The sequence below is a fragment of the Siphateles boraxobius genome, unplaced genomic scaffold (assembly GCF_051911475.1).
Source record: "Siphateles boraxobius isolate OS27281-9 unplaced genomic scaffold, OSU_SipBor_1 92, whole genome shotgun sequence".
In the NCBI taxonomy this organism is placed as follows: Eukaryota; Metazoa; Chordata; class Actinopteri; order Cypriniformes; family Leuciscidae; genus Siphateles; species Siphateles boraxobius.
The window spans coordinates 1,340,132-1,359,311 of NW_027509222.1; the positions used below are offsets into that span (position 1 = coordinate 1,340,132).

The following is a 19,180-nucleotide window of genomic DNA, read 5'->3' on the forward strand; positions in this document are numbered from 1 at the left end:
TATGTTGTTAGAAATTACTGTTTACCAGGTTTAGGTTTTTGCTCATTTCCTTGATTTAATTTTTTTAATTCTTTTTTAAAATTAAAACTCACATCATGAAGTATGATATTTGTTTTACTTTGAGCAATTCTGGAGCTATAATTGACTCTTCTTAGGAGCATATAAAACAAAACAGCTCCTTGGAAAAAATGAAATGTAATATTGTAGTAGTTTTAAACAAAGGTTTATTTAAATTCAGATTAGTTTGAGGGCAGCAATTGTATTCATAATGTCAAAATAAAACCGACGTAATGTTACTTGAAGGCATTATAGCCTACTATTCCTGCCAAACTTCCATGGTTGCAGTTAGTGTTACTACAGTTAATCCATGGTGAATGTTGCTGATCTGTGGACACTGGATAGTTCATTCATGGCACAATGTTTCTTCCTGGTTTCCACGTCAGTGCTGTTTGATCCGTTAATAACGGAGAAATGTGAATGTTTCTCACTAGATCTTGCAGCGATGTTATTACTTCTGTGGCAAATCCAAATTCTTCCTTTACTTGATCTCTTATTAGCGCTGTGTAGTAACAGTGTCGCTTGATCAAGATCGGCTTGCGCTGCTTTGGTCCAAACTGATAAACGTTCAGTCAACCACACAATAACGAGCAGTTTCGTTCAGCTTGCATTACGTTTGCCATTTGATGTTGGGCAATGTTGTGGTGGCTCCGGCGGATTATGAGCGCGCTTACCACGCGCAACGCGCCTACATTTGAAAGAACGAAATTTTGGTCGGCAGGAAAAATGGATTTAAATCTAGATTTTAACAGGCATCACCCTGAAAGCTGTTCGCAGGACTGGAAAAGACAGTTAACTACAGCAAACAGTGTTTCTCCTCACAGTATAAATCCTGTCCAATCAGAGAGAACGAACCCAATCCTGTAAAGACTGTGCTGGTCCTAGAAATCACTGAAAGGACAGATCGGTCTCCTCTTAAACATGGCAAACGCAGAAGGAAACAAAGGGGCCTTTTTTTTTGTAAAAGTCAGTCATGTTTCATTTGATTACAGGATTACAATCTGTATTTACAATAATAATAAAAAAAAACAACTTTCAAATACATGAATGCACCCAGGCAATACGGGTTTCATTTGGACGACCAAAAACAAAACCGAACAAGTATTCAGAACCGAAACCATTTACAAGAGCGATCTCAGACCGGCGGACTCGATCAGCTGTCCATCATCACACTGAGAACCAGTTTACATTCGACATGATTACCTGTGCGATCTCTCAATATTACACAAGTGTTCATTCTCTCAATATTACATAAGTGTTCATTCTGAGGCAGCTTCTGCATCTTTATCCTTTTTCTTTTTTTTCTTCTTCTTTGCGCTCTCCGTAACCTGCGTGTAAAAGGAGTTGTTTAGTACATCATCCTTACACTGAATGAAATGTGTGTTATCTGAACGATCAAAACCCGCTGACCTCGGCTTCATCCTCCGCCGGAGCCTCTTCTGCCAGCTTCAACTTCTTTTCTTTCTTCTTTTTCTTCTTCTCCTTTTTGACTTCCTCCGTCTTGGACGTGTCCTGAGCAACAGCATCACCACTTTCACTTCCGCTCTCATCACGTTTCCTCTGGAACAACAAATAGTGTTAATAGAGAAGCAAACAACTGTGCGTTTACGGTCACGTTCTTAAGACGTTAAATCAATTTGGACAAGTTAACCGGTTTTCCTTTCTCAGAGTAAGCTCATAAACGGCTTAAAGGAGTTCACTTTCAAATAAAAATTCGGATAATTTACTCTTCCACTGAAGACAGACATGAACATCTTGGATGACAAGTTCACTTTCAAATTAAAATTTTCTGATTATTTACACTCCTCCCCCTCTAAGCATTTCCCTGATCTCACCCAGCATGGAAACATTACCCTGCGTTCGGGCTTACTGAAGTGTGACAGTCTCATCTTTGTTTTATTTTTAGCAAGTTATCTATCAGATAGTTATTGAATGAACAGTGTTTTTAAATATCAAAGCTGATTTCTACTTTAAAAGTGCCTAATAAAGCACACAGTATTACTTTAATTATGAATAAAATGTAAATGATTTCTTTCGAACTATATAACAATATACCATTTGAAACGCAGGCACGATCACAAGAGAACGATAGATGCTGTCACGGCATTAAAAAAAATATATAAGGCTATTTTCATGGCAAAAATCCTAAATTATACACTTTTTAAATTAACATGATACAAGTAGAATGCTCTTTTTTGAAGTTATTTCACTCAAGGACTTAGTAAGATCACGCCTGAAAAGGTTCTGGATCTTTTATTTAATGGGACTGTCCTGGGTATAATACATTTAACGGAGAGGGGAATCTCACAAAACATGCATAAAGTTGTGTCTTCACCTTTATCACGATGAGAAAAAGAAAATTTGAGAAACATTTAATAAAACAAGCAGATCGAGCGATCACTAGGGGTGTCACGATTCTCCAAATCCTCGATTCAATTAAATTTTCGATTCTAAGGTCACGGTTCGATTCTCGATTACTACATTTACTTTTTTTAAAGCCGAAACCGGCCAATCAGGATGCTCTCTGTCTTACACGCGCTTCATGAGGCACACACGCAAGGTCTCTCGCTCTCTCCCTCTCCGCCGTGCGCGCGCTATACGGTTTAGAGCAGTTTTTTCTGTCTCGCATGCGCGCTCTTGCTCGCTCACTCTAGATTCGGGGAGATTTTAAGTAATTTGCGTGCATCAGGGAGCCGCTATCAATATGCCGGAGACTACTATTCGCGTACCTACCCAAAGTGATAAGATAAAATAAAATTCTGCATCAATTTATAGACAAGTAGTTTGTTTAGGCATGGTTTGTAAGGAATTACAAACCTGCGCACATATATTCAAACGCACATAACTATAGAATCAATTCTTAATGCGCATGTGAACGCCATCAGCGTCTATCACAGGTTCACGTTTAAAGTCTGTTTAGAGAGAACGGTGTCGTCTTAGCGGCCCCTAATTTAATAACAAATGATCATTTAGACGGAAGTGAATCAATCAAAACTAACTTTAGCTGGAAAAAACATTTTTCAAGAGCCACTATAAAACCAAACCAATCTCTGTTACCTTAAATTATATGTTTATCTTTGTAAAGCTGCTTTGAAACAATCTACATTGTTAAAAGCGCTATATAAATGAGGATGACTTGACTACCGGAACTTCCGCGAGCTTGGGATGTCTGCAAACTGTGGCTTTTTTGTTGCGCGAACGTTGTCAACATAACTCACTGGAAATCCAAAAAAAGTCCACACCTGCGACTCAATGAAAGAGGAGGGGGTTCAAGTGTCGATGGGTCTCCTGCATCTGCAGTTGCCATGCTATCTTTTGAGTGGCTGTAGCTATGTTAGAGGAGGTTGACCATAGACCCGCAGCACTTCAACGCGCGGGATATTTTCCGCTTGGCACGCCGACCGGACGTGACATGGGGGCGTGGCAGCATCGACGATTCCATTTTTAATTCGAAGTTCGCGATTGTGAATTAATTTCGATTTAAAATCGACACCCTAATCGATCAGAAAAAGAAAATTGAGAAATCACATGTACCTTTGCTGCGGCCTGAGCCGTCGCGTCACCCTTCTTCACCTTTGCAGTGCTGAGAGAGAGAGAGAGAGAGAGAGAGAGAGAGATTAAGGTAAATCCCACACATCACGACTCGTCCCCGAGCACTGGCGATATGTTTGTCCCGAGAGCTCAGGGGACGGCGGCCCGGTGCCGACGCCACGATCCTGACCCAGGCTTTACTGTAGCAGACAGACTCCCGGCAGGGTCACGGCAGACCAGACAGGGATAACAGTCTGCAGGAACACCTCAAACACTGAACAGCAAGTGTATTAACTAACATGAACTAACAATGGACAAAACGTTTGTTATAGTATTCGTTAAACTTTGTTAATGTTAGTTAATAAAAATCCAGCTGTTCATTGTTTGTTCACAGTGCATTAACTAATGTTAGCTAATACAACCTTTGATTTTAATAACTTAGTAAATGTTGAAATTAATATGAACTAATAATGAACAATACAGTTCATTAGTTAACATTAATAAATGCTAAAGTGTTACCCTATATTTTAGCATTTTATCTTTATTGCCTATCAGTGTTGTAATGTGGAGATGCAGTGATGAATGGCGCCCTCCTGTGGACACTGAGAACACACACTGTAGAAGTGTAATCAGGCCTAATCTCCAGCTGGTGTTAAGATGTGCTTCAGTCGATGGTGCATGACATTAAACACAGCTGTAAACGGGTGTAAAACGCTTCGAACTCGTCCACTTCCAGTTGAAAACACATTCGACCGGATTGCTTTTGTAGTGTAAACGCTCATGTGATCGAATGTGTTCAAACACCCACTAAAAGACCGTCTTCTCTCAGTCTACTGGATAATGAGTGAACATTATGAGAAGAGATCGAGCCAGACGGGTTTAAACTTTATCAGCTGAAGACATAAGTTTGGTTTGAAGAGGGATATCAAACCAAGCTCAACGTTCTCTCAGCATTCCTGATTTCTAACACACACTCACAGCGTTCGGCTGATCTTGTGTCTGTCAGAGCAGAAACTAAAGCTGATGCTCTCCTTGTGTTTATCTTTCACATTTATATGTAAATTGTGAGATTATTCCATCTATTAGATCTAAAGATCTGAGAAAGCTCACACATTTACCCGTCGACAGACCCTCGTCTGAAGAAATCAGGACAGAAGTGTTTGAAAGTGGACAAGAGTCGGATTAAAACACCAGGTGTGAACAGGGATGTGTCTCCCTCGTCTACGTGTGATCCGATCCACCAAAACACATCTTTATACCAGCTGTAAACCGGGCCTCAGAGCAGAAAGTAGACTGCCACTCATGTTGTCCATTTGAAAACAGATTTTAACCTATTGCTATTGTTGCTGCCGATTTGTGAACATCACAATCTCCACTAAAGCATCTCAGTTATATGTACCTGTAGTCCACGTATCCCTCCTTCCAGTCTGCGGGAGTGCTGCCGTTCGGTTTGCCATGTTTGTCCAGAAGTCCTTTCTGAATCATCATTTTCTTCTGACTAGCCTGAAACACAAAAATGTCATGTTATGTTATGAAACACAAACACGCACCACTAAAAAGCGTGATTTCCCAGCGTTCCTCACCTTCGGTCCAAGGCCCCATTTGCGTGGATACGTGTCTCTCTCCATAATGACCCTCTTGATTTTAGCAACAACCCCGTGATCACATGTGGATATGACCGCTGTCGTCATCAGCGCCACCGCTGCAGAAACACATCAAATAATGAGGATCTGCTAAAGGCGTTCTCATCTCTGCTAACAGCCGTTTCACACAGCCATCAGTCTTGGGTGATAGATAGACAGTCATCTTTGCACTAATGCTAATGTAATCTACATCACATCATCATGTGGCTCAGAATAGTGCATGCTGGGAGTGCAAACGTTGTTTACCTGTACAAATGGCTTCTCCTTTAGTAGTTATAATGACGATGTCTTGATTGATCTCAATGCCGTCTTCATATCGCAGGACGCCTGGTAACATGATCTTAGCGCCGTAACATATAGCGTTGACCTGTAGCGTTATAAAAACACGTCATTATAAATCACAAACTTAACGATCTAAGCTGATCCTGAAGAGTGTGCGGCGAGTTTCCCTACAGCGCTGTCCTTCATGACGATCCTCTTGTGTGAGATGAGGAGTTTCTCCAGAGGGAAGATCACTCTCCTCAAGTACGTCTCGTCCTTGTTGTGGTCGAACTGCCACTGCGCGTCCAACACGTCATGCATCGTCACCAGATTATCCTTACAGAAACAAACGCTGGGGTCAGACCGCTAAACACAATCCTTTAATGTCATGCTACATGTTTTATTAGCCCTTCATTTATGCGTTTAAACCAATTCTGTCCGTTTTAAATTAAAAATGCATCTTATATAAACTTTTTTTTTTTGGTCTTCACAATGAATTAAATGCACTACAAAAGCTTTTCTGTCAAGTGATTCGCTCTGTCGTTTGATTACAGTGACAGACAGCAACAGGTTTATTAGGCTCCTGTCACTTTAAGACTGATCGCACTCATTGCAATGAACCCATTTTTTTTTAAAAACTTTGAATTTTGGAATATTGTCTTTAAGTCTCAAAGCATAATTTGACATGTTTTTAAGCATTAGCCGTTAAAATGTTTGCAATTTTAAACCATTCAAACGACATTAGATTGTAAAACTCATGCTGTGTGTCAGACTGTTGTTGCCCGTCACAGCATGCAAGGATTAAAAAAATAAAATTCTCTATAAAATAGAGCACAATTCTCCCACGACTCTGAATAGACAACTAAACAAAATTAAAAATGCATTTACTAGAGCTTCTGACACATTAATTGCTGGAGTCTATTTAAAATGAATGATTCAACGACTCAGTCTTGTTTACTGGATTAATCAGCATTGTTGAACGAATCTCTTGAATGACAAACATTTTTAACAGCAACTTGTCACCATCTACTGGTGTAACAATGTAAAGACCATTCAATCAAAGTTACTTTCAAAAAGGTGATCGACTCCATTTTGATCACCACTGTAGACATCAGTGTTTATATATCCAACCTATAAACTTTCACTTTGTAATAATTTGAATTATATTAAGAACGAAATGATACGGTGTGGCTTTTACAGATTTGATACGCTGTGATTGTTATTTTTACTGCCCGTTTGTGTTGTCTTCAGTAGTTGCATGAGAACATTTTACATATTAGTTAGCAGAGTGTTTTAATTTATATTAGGGAGCATTTTAAATGTTTGATGAACTTGAATTGAACGTGAACATGGAGTTTGAATGCAATTCTCTCTTTAAACATGAAATTTAACAGTTGTGCTTTATAATCCGCCATGTTACGATGTAAATTTCTACAATGAACTGAAGAATCTTCTTGTTGACAACCGTTGTGTATGATGTATGATGTTCGGGGACTATAATATTAACTGAATGGTTAAAAGTGGTAAATCAAAATTAAATTGGTCAATCCTAAAAGTGTGTCGGCTGAAGTTTGATGAAGGAGGTCAAACAATAACCACTTCATGATTTTATGAACACTCAGCCATTTTCTGTCCCAAAGATTAATTAGCAGAACCGGGGATAAAGCCCAGGACTGAACTCAACACTTCGGGTCTTCAGACGGAGACCCGGGTCTCACCGTACCATTTCTCCCAGTACACCGGAGCGAACTCTGCGGAGCTCCTGCATCTGCCCGCCGACTCCCAGCAGCAGACCCAGATGCACACACAGCGTCCGGATATACGTGCCCGCTTCACAGCTCACCCAGAAGATACCTGAACACACACAACCACTCACGTCAACATCTAATAACAGGCATTTAGTCTCCTAGCATGAAAATCTAAATCGCGTGTGTGTGTGATGTGTAGAGGGTTGCGCTGAAGCCATCAGTCTTGGGTGATAGATAGACAGTCATCTTTGCACAGCGTGCTAATGCAATCTACATCACATCATCATGTGGCTCACAAATAACGAGTGAAGAAGAAATAAAGCTCGATCCTCTAACCTAGCCTCCTCTCGGGGTCATACTCGATCAGCTTGCTCTCGTAGATGGTCCTCACTCTCAGCTGTCTCTTCACAGCGGCGATGAGGGGAGGCCTCTGGAACAGGGCTCCTGTTAAACACTCCATCGCCTGGAGACACACACACAGATGATAATCTCACACACACGACCCCTACACTCATTCACGGTCACGGTCCATGTGTGTATAGAGGCTTTCGCACCGGAGGAACCTTTTCATAGTTCCTTCAACTATTAGTGGACGTTCCTGTTTTTTCCGTGTTCGCACCGCAGGAACGATTTCAGTTTTAGGAAATCCTGTATCTAATAACTAATCTAACCCTAACACTCTAGAGTCGAACCTTTTCATAGTTCCTTCAACTATTAGTGGACGTTCCTGTTTTTTCCGTATTCGCACCGCAGGAACGATTTCAGTTTTAGGAAATCCTGTATCTAATAACTAATCTAACCCTAACACTCTAGAGTCGGTCCAGACCAGCGCTAGAGGAACTAGCCGTGACGTTATTCACCGATTAGCCGAACGCACGCGAAACACAAGCCCACGCCATTTTTAGAAAAACCCTGTGTAAACACACCGATTATATCCCGTGTAAACACACCGACATTAGCCGCGTTACCATTGCTCTTCAAATTGAAAATACGGCCAATGGAAACACGTCAATTTCGTAAAAACTCCCGTTTATTGCAAAAAAGTTGAAACGCTCGCAAGGAGGTTTTGCAGGCAATTCGAAAAAGAAATTTCGCGAAACTGCGATGGAAACAGTTTTTGCGCATTTACAGTCACCTGATGTAGAAGTCTCGGTGTGTTTGGACAGAAAACGAGACCGAGTTCTTTATTAAATTCATAAAAGACAAAAGAATTACAGGAATATTGCACTCTAAACCTCACAGAAATGCCACAATCAAGATCTCGAAGCAGAAATTAGGAAGAAACTCCTCATATGTGCCACTCTCAGTATAACGCTCTTTCCTTGCCATTAATGATTGGATAACACACACACACACACGTCTCCTACCACTAATAATAATGGCCAGTGCGGGGGCTGGGATACACGTAAACCCACCAACATCTGTCGCCATGATTTTTGGAGTGACTGATCGCGCGAGGAAAAAATAACGTTTTAGTCACATAACATCGGTTAATGGAAACGCCGCCATTTCGCAAATAGTATTGTCGACATTTAGAAAAAAAATCTTACAATTTTTGCGCAAACCTGTAATGGAAACGCGCTGAGAGAGGAGACCAAGAGAAACATGATTATGGATTTCTGCTCAGCAACACTGAACATCAACCACACGCCATATGCCAATATCTTTTTATTACCGTCTACTTTATGTATAACAGTTTTATCTAATACCGTATTAGACAGGACTTTTAGACAGATCGTAAAGTAATGAACACAGAGAATGTGAGGGCTGTCATTCTCAACAGCGTCAAAATAAAAGTCACAACAACACGCGTCTTACGTCACTTCAGAGCTACTGGCGGTGCGAACGCAACCAGGAAAATGTTCCTATGGGAATCATTAGGTTCCTAAAACCACCCGGTGCGAAAGACCCGTGTGTGTTCAGAAATGTCAGCTCTTCTTCGGTGAATCCAGGCCCTCCACTCGTGCACGGCCTCGAGCGCATCCGATACAGCAAAACACTGCAGCGGAGACACGAGACCGGCACAGAGAGAGGGAGGGCCGAGAGACACTCAGAGAATGGATAAACAAGTTCATCATGTCACACACACACAGCAATGAATCAACACTAAACACACAAACAGTGTTATTCAAAACTACAATGGTATATTTCTGCAATTATTCACTTTTATACCTTAGACCATGGGTTTTAAAGTCAAAGAGTGTTTTTCAGCCTAATATTAAAGTATGAAATACAGAAATTGAATACTAATAACAAAAAAAACACAATGGTCTTCACAATGAATTAAAGGCACTAGCTTTTGTCAAGTTATTCGCTGTCATTTGATTACAATGACAGACAGCAACAGGTTTATTAGGCTCCTGTCACTTTAAGGTTTATCAGGCTCCTGTCACTTTAAGGTTTATCAGGCTCCTGTCACTTTAAGGTTTATCAGGCTCCTGTCACTTTAAGGTTTATTAGGCTCCTGTCACTTTAAGGTTTATCAGGCTCCTGTCACTTTAAGGTTTATTAGGCTCCTGTCACTTTAAGGTTTATTAGGCTCCTGTCACTTTAAGGTTTATTAGGCTCCTGTCACTTTAAGGTTTATTAGGCTCCTATCACTTTAAGGTTTATTAGGCTCCTGTCACTTTAAGGTTTATTAGGCTCCTGTCACTTTAAGGTTTATTAGGCTCCTGTCACTTTAAGGTTTATTAGGCTCCTGTCACTTTAAGACTGAACGCACTGATCCTATATGATGACATGCATGATTTTCTCCCTATGGTTTTTGACTAGTGTTACCGCAAACGCAGTCAGTTAAGTCGGGGATTTTGACACATAAGCCTGAGTATTTGATCAATAAAATGCAGAACTGATATTTTTTTTAAATAAAGCCAAGTTGCCAATTCTTTCGTTTCTTCACGTACCATTTTAATTATTCATCTATATAATGTTTCAAGTCCATATTTTATTGGTTATGTTCGACCCCCCCACGCCCAATTCCTTGAGTCTTAAAATATGTGTGGACAAGGATTTTGCAGAGAAAATTGTGGATAACTAACATTAGGGTACCAGTGCTGTACTACTGTCCTTCAAACATGCTTTTCTCTCAATTCTGCACTAAAACTTACTTTTAGATTTGCGTTACTTTATTATAGAAAGCATGTTAACTTTATTTGAGTTTTTCGACAGAATGTTGGCAATTAATTAATCTGATGTTTTCATTTTGTCTCCAAGTTCTTTGGCAATAGCACCTTTCTTTAGAATTAAAAAAAAAACATTAATAATCCCTATTGGATGATTATTTCTAACAATCCCACAGTATTTTTCGTCATATTCCCCATTTGTTTAAAGCACATTCCTACTTACCCTGGCTAGCTGGTGCTCGTTCTCTAGTGCATTGTGCAGCCGTACTATGCCCACATACTCTTTGCCTAAAAGCAATGAGACAAGAGTAGTAAGGACAGGCTACTAATTTTAATGTGGTCAATCTGTGGACCTGGAAGTGCTACGGATGACCCACCTGCGCTCTGCTGGGATTTAACCAATCGCGTGGCTCGCTCCACACACACGATCAAGCAACCCGTGACTTTGGGGTCAAGAGTGCCACTGTGACCCGTTTTCTCAACACGAAGAATCCTCTTGATCCACGCGACGACTTCATGGGAAGAGGGATTGGCAGGTTTGTCCAGGTTGATGAAACCAGCCCTGGGAATACAGATTCAAAACAACACTGGTGTGAACGTGCGGTAAACCTTCACGATACACTCACATCTGTGGAGGAGCCATCAGTCTGGGGTGATAGATAACAGGTCATCTTCGCACAATGTGCTAATGCAATCTACATCACATCATCATGTGGCTTACAGCACATTTTAGGGATGCACGATATATATCGGCCTTCATATCGATATCGGACGATATTTGTTCATTTTTAATGTATCTTTATCGGCCCGATAAGAAAATTTGTCTGATATACTAAAGCTGATAAATAATGGATAATTTCCTTCAGCTGAGACACTTCAGATGCGCACTGTTTCAACAGGATGTAGGGATGTTAACGATTAATCGACAATCGATTCATTGTCGATGATACATTTAATCAATAAAACTTCTCGATCGTCGATTAAGAGGGTTCATGTGCGTGCTTGCTCAGCCACGAAACATGTAAAGCGATCGTTTTTAATTTTATCGGCCTGATTACCGCTAAAATTTGTCAAAGTTACTCAAAAAAAAGTAATCCACTACAAATTACTACTTTAAAATTGTAATTTGATTAAATTACTGATTACTGCATGTAAAAAGTAATCAGATTACTAATTACTTTCAAGTTACTCTGTATTGTATTCTTGTAGTTTTAATAGGTTTTCAAAGTGAAACTCAGTTCTTTCCGTAATTTAATATTGCAGACGTCCCAAGTCTCCCGGGAGTCTACCGCATATTGATGCTGCCGGCAAAACGTGAATAGAAATGCATTTTACTAAATATTTTTTTCTTAATACATTTGTAACGCAAGTAACTTAAGTTTGACATTAGTAACTAATCAAATGACATACATTTTAAATGTAATGAGTTACATTACTGCGTTATCACGAAAAGTAAAACAGTAACGCGTTATACCAACTCTGATTAAAGCCGATAAATGGATTATTAGATGGACACCATGATGGATTTAAAATGGCTTTAAATATGTTTGGAATCGCTTCAAAAACGGTTCAGTGCCGCAAGTCTGTCATATCGGCTACATAAAATCTTAATAAAAAATAATTGTGTGCTTGGGACATGGCTTTTAATGAGATTTGTTTTCGTAATCAGGCTACCAAATATTATATAAAAACTTGGATTTAAATGTATGGGCCAATATATAAGTTAGCAGCTTTCAAATAAAGAATTATCGTTTATTGGCCTAAATCAGTGCATCCCTATTACATTAATTAATATGAGATTTCCTACCTGACATAATCACTTATGTTCCTCTTGAGCGGATTCGACCCATGAGGAAGAGGAGTGTAATGAGCCGTCCGGATGTTGAGCTTATCAAAATGCTGTAGAAAGACATGTGTACCAGTAAGAAGCAGAAGTGACATCAAATAATTAGACTTTAATTGTGCATGTGTGATCAGAGGTGTCTAATCGTCTTTGTCAGAAGTGGCCTGATCTCTCGCACCAGCATCACGAGCCTGACCCACTGACCCAGCAGAACACCGGCCCAGCCGACAGAACCAGACGCCCGAACCCCGCGACCCAGAACGAGCCGCGAGGCCGGCGAGGGACAGGAACACTAGCGCTCAGCGAATGGATAAACACGTTCATCATGACACACGCATGCTTGGTGAAAGGGGTTGTGGGTAAACAGATACTGACCTTTAAGAGCAACGGCCACTGAGACGTGTCCAAGGTCGCGACCTTCGACTCGGGTTTGATGAGGAAGTCTCCACTTTCTTGAATGTCCTGATGGTAACAGTTAAATGATTTATTAGTAAACTGATTTTGTAAGTGAACAAAACCTAGTTTGTGATATAGGGGTGTGAAAAAAAAAAAAAAAAAAAAAAAATTTGCAATACAAATATGTATGGTGTATAGTTCACCAAAACTAAAGTTTACTGTGTGGGAAAAAATTTGAGTTTTAGTGTCAGTACTAAATTAAACTACTATATATAATGTTGAATATAATGTATAATAATGCAATGGGGGAATATTTGTGGTCCTGATGATGCCAAATATCTGATGTTACCAGTAAAAGTGTCCTACGTTATTTTAAATATATCTAGTCAGTGAAAGAGATCAAGCAGATTCATCTAAAATAATTCAGTATTTTCAGCTTCAGAATCATGAATATTGTTATTCTGGCATCTCTATTCTCCTGTGCTTTGGGTTTCAGCACCAAATGTTTATTCTATTTATTCACGCAATATAATACCAAATTTAACGTTTTAATCAACAGTAAGTTTTTAGGTAACATTTTATCATGTCTTTGAGTATCGCAATAATATTGTATCGTGAGTTCAGTATCGCGATATGTATCGAATCGTGATATTAGAGTATCGTTACATCCCTAGATAAAAAAGTAGTGTCACAACACCAAAATTGTAGTTGGTATCGATAACAGCAAAATTCAAACAAAAAGTTGTCTATGATTGATCAAATGTTCAGATGCAAAATAAAATTCTGCCCTACAGTGAATATCCTTTTATACTCATTACAATATGGAAATAAAATGCTTTCAGAATGGGAACACGATTTTAGACAAAAAAAACAAAACATGTTGGACAAGAAATTCTGTTGTAGACGCTATATTCAGGACGTGAATGTCCTGTAAAGAGCACATTAGGGCTTTTCAGAAACACCATCACAACTACTACTCCTTGTGCTTAATTAAATTACTGACATTAATTCAGTGATCAAATGTAGCACTCTTATATGAAATGACAGTTTATGAGGAAATATGAGATTTTTTTAAATTATTTAAATCTGACTACTTTAAATTGTTTGTCATAAATCAACATTCAGATCAAAATATGACTTACAGAACAGGGCATTGATTTCATTCATGAACACTGTAGAGACACCAGGACTTACAGCAGGTTTATCAGGAGCAGTGGCGGTTCTAGAGGGGGGGCCAGGGGGGCCCGTGCCCCTGTGACAACAAGCTTGGCCCCCCTTGTGGCCCCCCTAAATGTGGAGTGTGAAATAATTTTTACAAAACTGTTTTTTTTTTTGCTATCGTTGTTTTCGTTGTATGCATATTATTATTTTTATTATTCTATCTTTGTGGATTTGCTTGTTCACGTGACAATTCGCATCACATTCGCGGGAATCGCGGCAGAATAACGTCTGTCTCCTGCACGCGAGAGAGGAGAGAAGGAGAAAGCTGGTAAATGTCAGTTCAGTTGCAAGTTCATTCTTTATGTGCGTATCGGGTGTGCGATGTGTATTGTCTATTATGAAATTGTAATCAATGTTTTATCTGTATACGATGCACTGTGAGCTGACATCGCATTTGTCTCTCTTCCTTTCACTGCTGTGTGCGGTTCATAGATAGGTAGGCTATGTACCCAAATTAGTTTATGTCTTATATTTATATCATATTATGTTCTTATATTAGAATATCACATCAGCAAGAGTGCTGTTTTCCCGTGCACAATTGCAACTGTGATATTTATCTTATACAACAGTTGAATTAACAATAAGTTAACATTGGGCGTTACATTTTAGACACAATATTGTCAATATTGTTTGTTTTCCCTTTATTTCGCCGACTAGGATTTGAAAATGAAACCGTAGCAGAGTCTCAATGCAACAGACAGCGATGATTTATTGACTGAAATCCGCGTTTTGAAGGAATCACTTGCTCCTTTCCCGAATTAATCAGCCGTTTGAACGAATCGGTTGAATGAATGAATCCTTCAACTCACTTATTAAGACAGTGACTTGCCGCCGCCTACTGGCGGTTTTAGTTTCATATTTAAAGTACCCTTTAATTAAAACGTTAAAATTTGAAATAATTTCATGTTTAAATATTGATTTTAAAAAAATCTCATAGCTTTATTTATGCAATTGTAAATGGAGTGTAAATATATTAATGCCGCTTCTGTGTCACCTCTGCACTGCAAAGATGGATTTTGATTAAATGATTTAATTTGACTGGTAACAGTGGTACGGTATAATTATTGTATAATTAAGTATTATTGTATAAATAAGTATAATTACTGTATAATTTGTATGTTAGTATTTGACATAAAAGGTGATTCATAACTCTAAATAAGTTTAGAAAGAATGTCCATATATAGGTGAAAATGCCCCTGGAAATCAATTTAAGGTGGCAAATTAAATTAATTATTAATTAATTAAAAAATGAATTTCTGTCCCTGCTGTTAACTGACCACTGCATAGAATATTAAAAAATATGAATATCTTTGTGAGTCTGCTATCAACAACAGGCCTAAACCAGCCATGTCACCAGCACAAAAACACAATCAGTAAAATATCATCTAATCATCAAAAAAACATTGAAAATATTGAGATATATTTTTGTGAATATTGCACACCCCTAATGTACGGTATGAATTTTGATTTCTTCAGGTTTTAAAAAGCCTTAAATTCGATTTTACAAAATTGAGAAAGAAGGACATCATGTCAATTACAGTTACTGTGACTAATACTGAATATGTAATGCAAATGTAAAAATATAATGGAAATGCAAATGCATTGTTGAATGATTATAAACATGGTATTTTGCCTGTTAATGCCTGCAGTGCAGTGCAGAAAATGATATGACAACAATAAGGTCTAAATGCAACTGGCCCCTCTAACAGTACAACTGGCCCCAGCTTGGCCCCCCCAGTTGAAATGGTCTAGAACCGCCACTGATCAGGAGTTATACAAGTGGAATTATATATCACTATTCCTATGAAATACTAGATATTATGGAAGTGTTACCAATTATTACTCTCATTTTTACACTTTTTCATTACATGTTGCCTCAAGAACACATTAATATGCAGATTAGATAGTGTATAGATGCATTGTATTGGATGGGAAACCCATTTATGCCCATTTTACCAATATGAATATAGTAAAATGGTGCATCAATTAATTCCATTATATCTTTTTATAACAGTTAATAATCATCTTTATACAAAGTTTGGTTAAAAAAAAAATCATGAAACCTGAAAATTGATTGCTGAATGAAAAAAAAACATTGTTTTTGCCTACATGTAATCTCAACTACTTAGTCCTTGTGTCACTACAGAGGACATAGCATAACATTAATAAATAAATAAAAATGTAATTTCACATATGAGGATACAGAAATCAAGAAAAACGCATGCATATAAAACTGCAATTACCCCAACGTCTTCTGATGAAGTTTTCTGTGACCTTCTTTTCTTCTCTTTCTTAGCTGAACCTACTGAAGACAAAACAAATATCATACATTAGTAAAAGAGTCAGTTGTGTAGATCTCTACACATAAAGCATGTTAAATCCAGCCTGGTTTCTAGATCGAGCGCGTGCACTTAGCAGAACCACGTGGCCTGTGCGAGCTGCACGTGGCGTTTGATTTAGGACTCTAACTTACCACAAAACAGGTTTAAATTACATCATTAACGTTAAATGTTACATTAAACCATTGTCTTTTACTGCCGATCACATTGCGCTACGATAAATAAGTAGCAAAGTGAAAAATAATAATTTACAAATATTAAGTGACCATGCGGTTTGCAGAAATTTGATAAATTAGCTGCAAATCTGCCCATTTACTGTATCATCATTAATTTATTTACTAAGACTATTAATAAACAGGAAAGTTATCGGTCTTCCATGCAAGCAAAAAAATAAATTTACTTCCTATATTATTAGCTAGCTAATGACGGGTTATTTATGTTGGGGAAATAGATAAACTACCATTAATAGTTGTTGCCCATTTTCTTTTCTTCAAACATTTAATAAAATAAATAAACTACCATTAATAGTAGAATTAATTAGCAATAAGACGCATTAATGATAGCATATGCACATGTCACCCATTTCTACACGCACCCGGGAATCATGCGTACTGATGAAGTTAAGAACTCAGCTTTGATCAGTTTACTTCCAACCTACTTAATCGCATGATATATGTGAATAAATGCACATTAAAGTACCGATTAAATGTAAGCAAAATTACAGTACTCGTAGCAAAAATAACGCAAATTGTGTAAAGCATGATCTTACTTTCCACGTCCGCCATCTTCGCTGCTGCGCGCTTCAGAGAACAGCAGCACGTGTGTCAGTTCGCGCATGCGCTTTACTCTGCGGAGGCGGAGAGAGCGGGCTCTGGATATGTAGTATCGCGATATTATAACGGTGAGAACGTGGAACATGGCCGCACGAGGGAGTAAGCGGAGCTCCTTCCAGTCTATGGCTCCTTCCTATGGGATCACAGGAAAATCAGCGCCTTGTTTCAGGAATGATTAGGGTGAAATGAGGGAGGATAAAATACTCATGATCAGACTATAGTTACATAGTTATTTTTATTGATGACACACTTCATTTTCACAAAATGGCAGTAAATGATTAATAAACTGATTCTCTTTTTTAAAACAGCATGTTCATAAAGGATTTAATTACACAGAAAATTGAGAGGCCACAACAAATAAAATATTTAATATTTTTTTATTTATTTTGAAAAAATTATTGGAATTTTCATTTTTGTTTTAATTAATTATTAAACTTAATTATACCTTTTCATCAACTTATACAAACTATTCCTTCGACCAAAACTCTGACGCAATGTTTAATACATTACATTACACATCAGTTTGTGTGTGTGTGTGTGTGTGTGTGTGTGTGTGTTATATCAGCATTGTACAAGATTAAACAAAAATGTTTAATGAAATAGTTTTTAACTAGTTTTCATCAAACTTTTCATAATTTCATCTCACTGTAATTTGACTATACTCAACACTGGTCTTTTATGTAAAATACTTAATTAACCATTCAATATAAAATTGTGTTTTGACAATTTAGTTGAATAACAGATGAATCTGTGATCTCTGACCCAGTTCGCTCGCTGCTTCCTCGGCTGTAATACGCGGAGTTTCCCGCCAACTGGCAATCCGGGGTGTCATAATACTATTGGGTAAATTGGCAGTGGGCGGAGTCACACAAATCAAAACTAATCAGACACTCCGACACGGAACCGCATTTCAAAGCAGAGTAACTGGCTGTAGTGTTGTTTTTCAGAGAAACAACTAGGCCTATGTGAACTTGTGTAAGCCTTTTTTTAATACATTTCGATGAGAGTTTGATAAAATTTTTAGTTGTTTCAAAAAACTAAATATTTCTCTGTCAAAACATTAAAATATATTTTCCTTTCATGTCTATATCCGCTACCTGTTTGTCTTCACCCTGGCTCCTTTTTTTCTTGTTTTTTCCTTCTCAGATTCAAACTCTGTTAGTCTCAATGGAAGTGTCTTACATTGTTGATTTTTCCCTGTTTTGTTATACTGTACATTCTGCATGGGGACTCGCACTTCGCGGACTAAGGCGAGTCTTGATCTCAACACTGCGACAGTCATACTCCCGCAATGGGAACATAAACCGTCCACAAAAGCTGCTTCAGCGTGACTTAAGCCCAAACACGTGATGCAACAATTGTGACCGTCAGAGAGGAAAAGGGAACGACTGCATCCAGAAACGCACAGGTGGAATGACATCTTGAAAAAGACGCAAACACACCCGTGTTGCTCTTTCAGAAAATAGGTATGGAGTTAATATTGTGCCATAATTAAACAAACAAATCCAGCATTTTGCAAACAAACTCAATCTGCTTTGCAAAGGACATAATCCCTCCACTTCCCGGGAAGGCGTCCAGGAGGCATGCGGAACAGATGCCCGAGCCACCTCAGCTGGCCCTCTCGATGTGGAGGAGCAGCTCTTCTCTGAACTCCTCCCGAGTGACCGAGCTCCTCACCCTATCTCTAAGGGAGCGCCCAGCCACCCTGCGGAGAAAGCTCATTTCGGCCGCCTGTATCCGGGATCTTGTCCTTTTGCTCATGACCCATAGCTCATAACCATAGGTGAGAGTAGGAACGTAGATTGACCGGTAAATCGAGAGCTTCGCCTTGCAGCCTAGCTCCTTCTTCACCACGACAGACCGGTACATCGACCCGCATTACTGCAGAAGCTGCACCGATCCGTCTGTCAATCTCCCGTTCCATCCTTCCCTCACTCGTGAACAAGACCCAAAGATACTTGAACTTCTCCGCTTGAGGAAGGAACTCTCCACCAACCTGAAGTGGGCAAGCCACCCTGGAGGTAGAGAACATTGACTACTCGGACTCAATATCTCCAGAATCCCTCGGGATCCGGTCGAAGCTCCGCCAAGGGGGAGGTTGAAGATCTCTCTGACAAGGGGCTCGGCCAAACGTTCCCAACAGACCCTCACAGTACGTTTGGGTCTAACCCTGATCTTAGCCTCCA

At 39.0% G+C, this 19,180-nt stretch overlaps 1 protein-coding gene and 5 non-coding genes across 7 annotated transcripts; all 6 read right to left on the bottom strand.

The window, feature by feature from the left end:
• Positions 1-81: 81 nt before the first annotated feature.
• dkc1 (dyskeratosis congenita 1, dyskerin) lies at positions 82-17,032 on the bottom strand. 2 transcript variants are annotated; one of them, XM_077224824.1, is made up of 15 exons: positions 16,931-17,032; positions 16,066-16,127; positions 12,581-12,667; positions 12,170-12,261; positions 10,740-10,924; positions 10,586-10,650; positions 7,577-7,703; positions 7,216-7,346; positions 5,685-5,828; positions 5,478-5,598; positions 5,172-5,290; positions 4,988-5,091; positions 3,592-3,640; positions 1,468-1,617; positions 82-1,385 (listed from the first exon to the last, which is right to left on the bottom strand). In XM_077224824.1, exons 1-15 carry the CDS (start codon positions 16,944-16,946, stop codon positions 1,317-1,319), a joined length of 1,521 nt encoding a protein of 506 aa, XP_077080939.1. In that variant the 5' UTR covers positions 16,947-17,032; the 3' UTR covers positions 82-1,316. The 2 variants fall into 2 exon arrangements, with proteins under 2 accessions (XP_077080939.1, XP_077080940.1); XM_077224825.1 differs by having other exon boundaries at positions 16,066-16,124; positions 16,931-16,977.
• On the bottom strand, positions 5,361-5,439 carry LOC143733256 (small nucleolar RNA SNORD83). Its single transcript, XR_013201306.1, has one exon. It is a non-coding gene; the product is annotated as a small nucleolar RNA SNORD83 (small nucleolar RNA).
• On the bottom strand, positions 7,048-7,185 carry LOC143733252 (small nucleolar RNA SNORA36 family). The gene has a single exon (XR_013201302.1). It is a non-coding gene; the product is annotated as a small nucleolar RNA SNORA36 family (small nucleolar RNA).
• On the bottom strand, positions 7,453-7,532 carry LOC143733255 (small nucleolar RNA SNORD83). Its single transcript, XR_013201305.1, has one exon. It is a non-coding gene; the product is annotated as a small nucleolar RNA SNORD83 (small nucleolar RNA).
• LOC143733254 (small nucleolar RNA SNORD83) lies at positions 11,000-11,079 on the bottom strand. Its single transcript, XR_013201304.1, has one exon. It is a non-coding gene; the product is annotated as a small nucleolar RNA SNORD83 (small nucleolar RNA).
• Positions 12,332-12,537, bottom strand: LOC143733253 (small nucleolar RNA SNORD17). The gene has a single exon (XR_013201303.1). It is a non-coding gene; the product is annotated as a small nucleolar RNA SNORD17 (small nucleolar RNA).
• Positions 17,033-19,180: the final 2,148 nt, after the last annotated feature.

Coding starts and splice junctions, on each gene's coding strand:
- dkc1 (XM_077224824.1), bottom strand. Junction 5,599..5,684: donor TCGTCATGAAGGACAGCGCT/GTAGGGAAACTC, acceptor ATAACGCTACAG/GTCAACGCTATATGTTACGG. Junction 3,641..4,987: donor GAGGGATACGTGGACTACAG/GTACATATAACT, acceptor TCTCTCTCTCAG/CACTGCAAAGGTGAAGAAGG.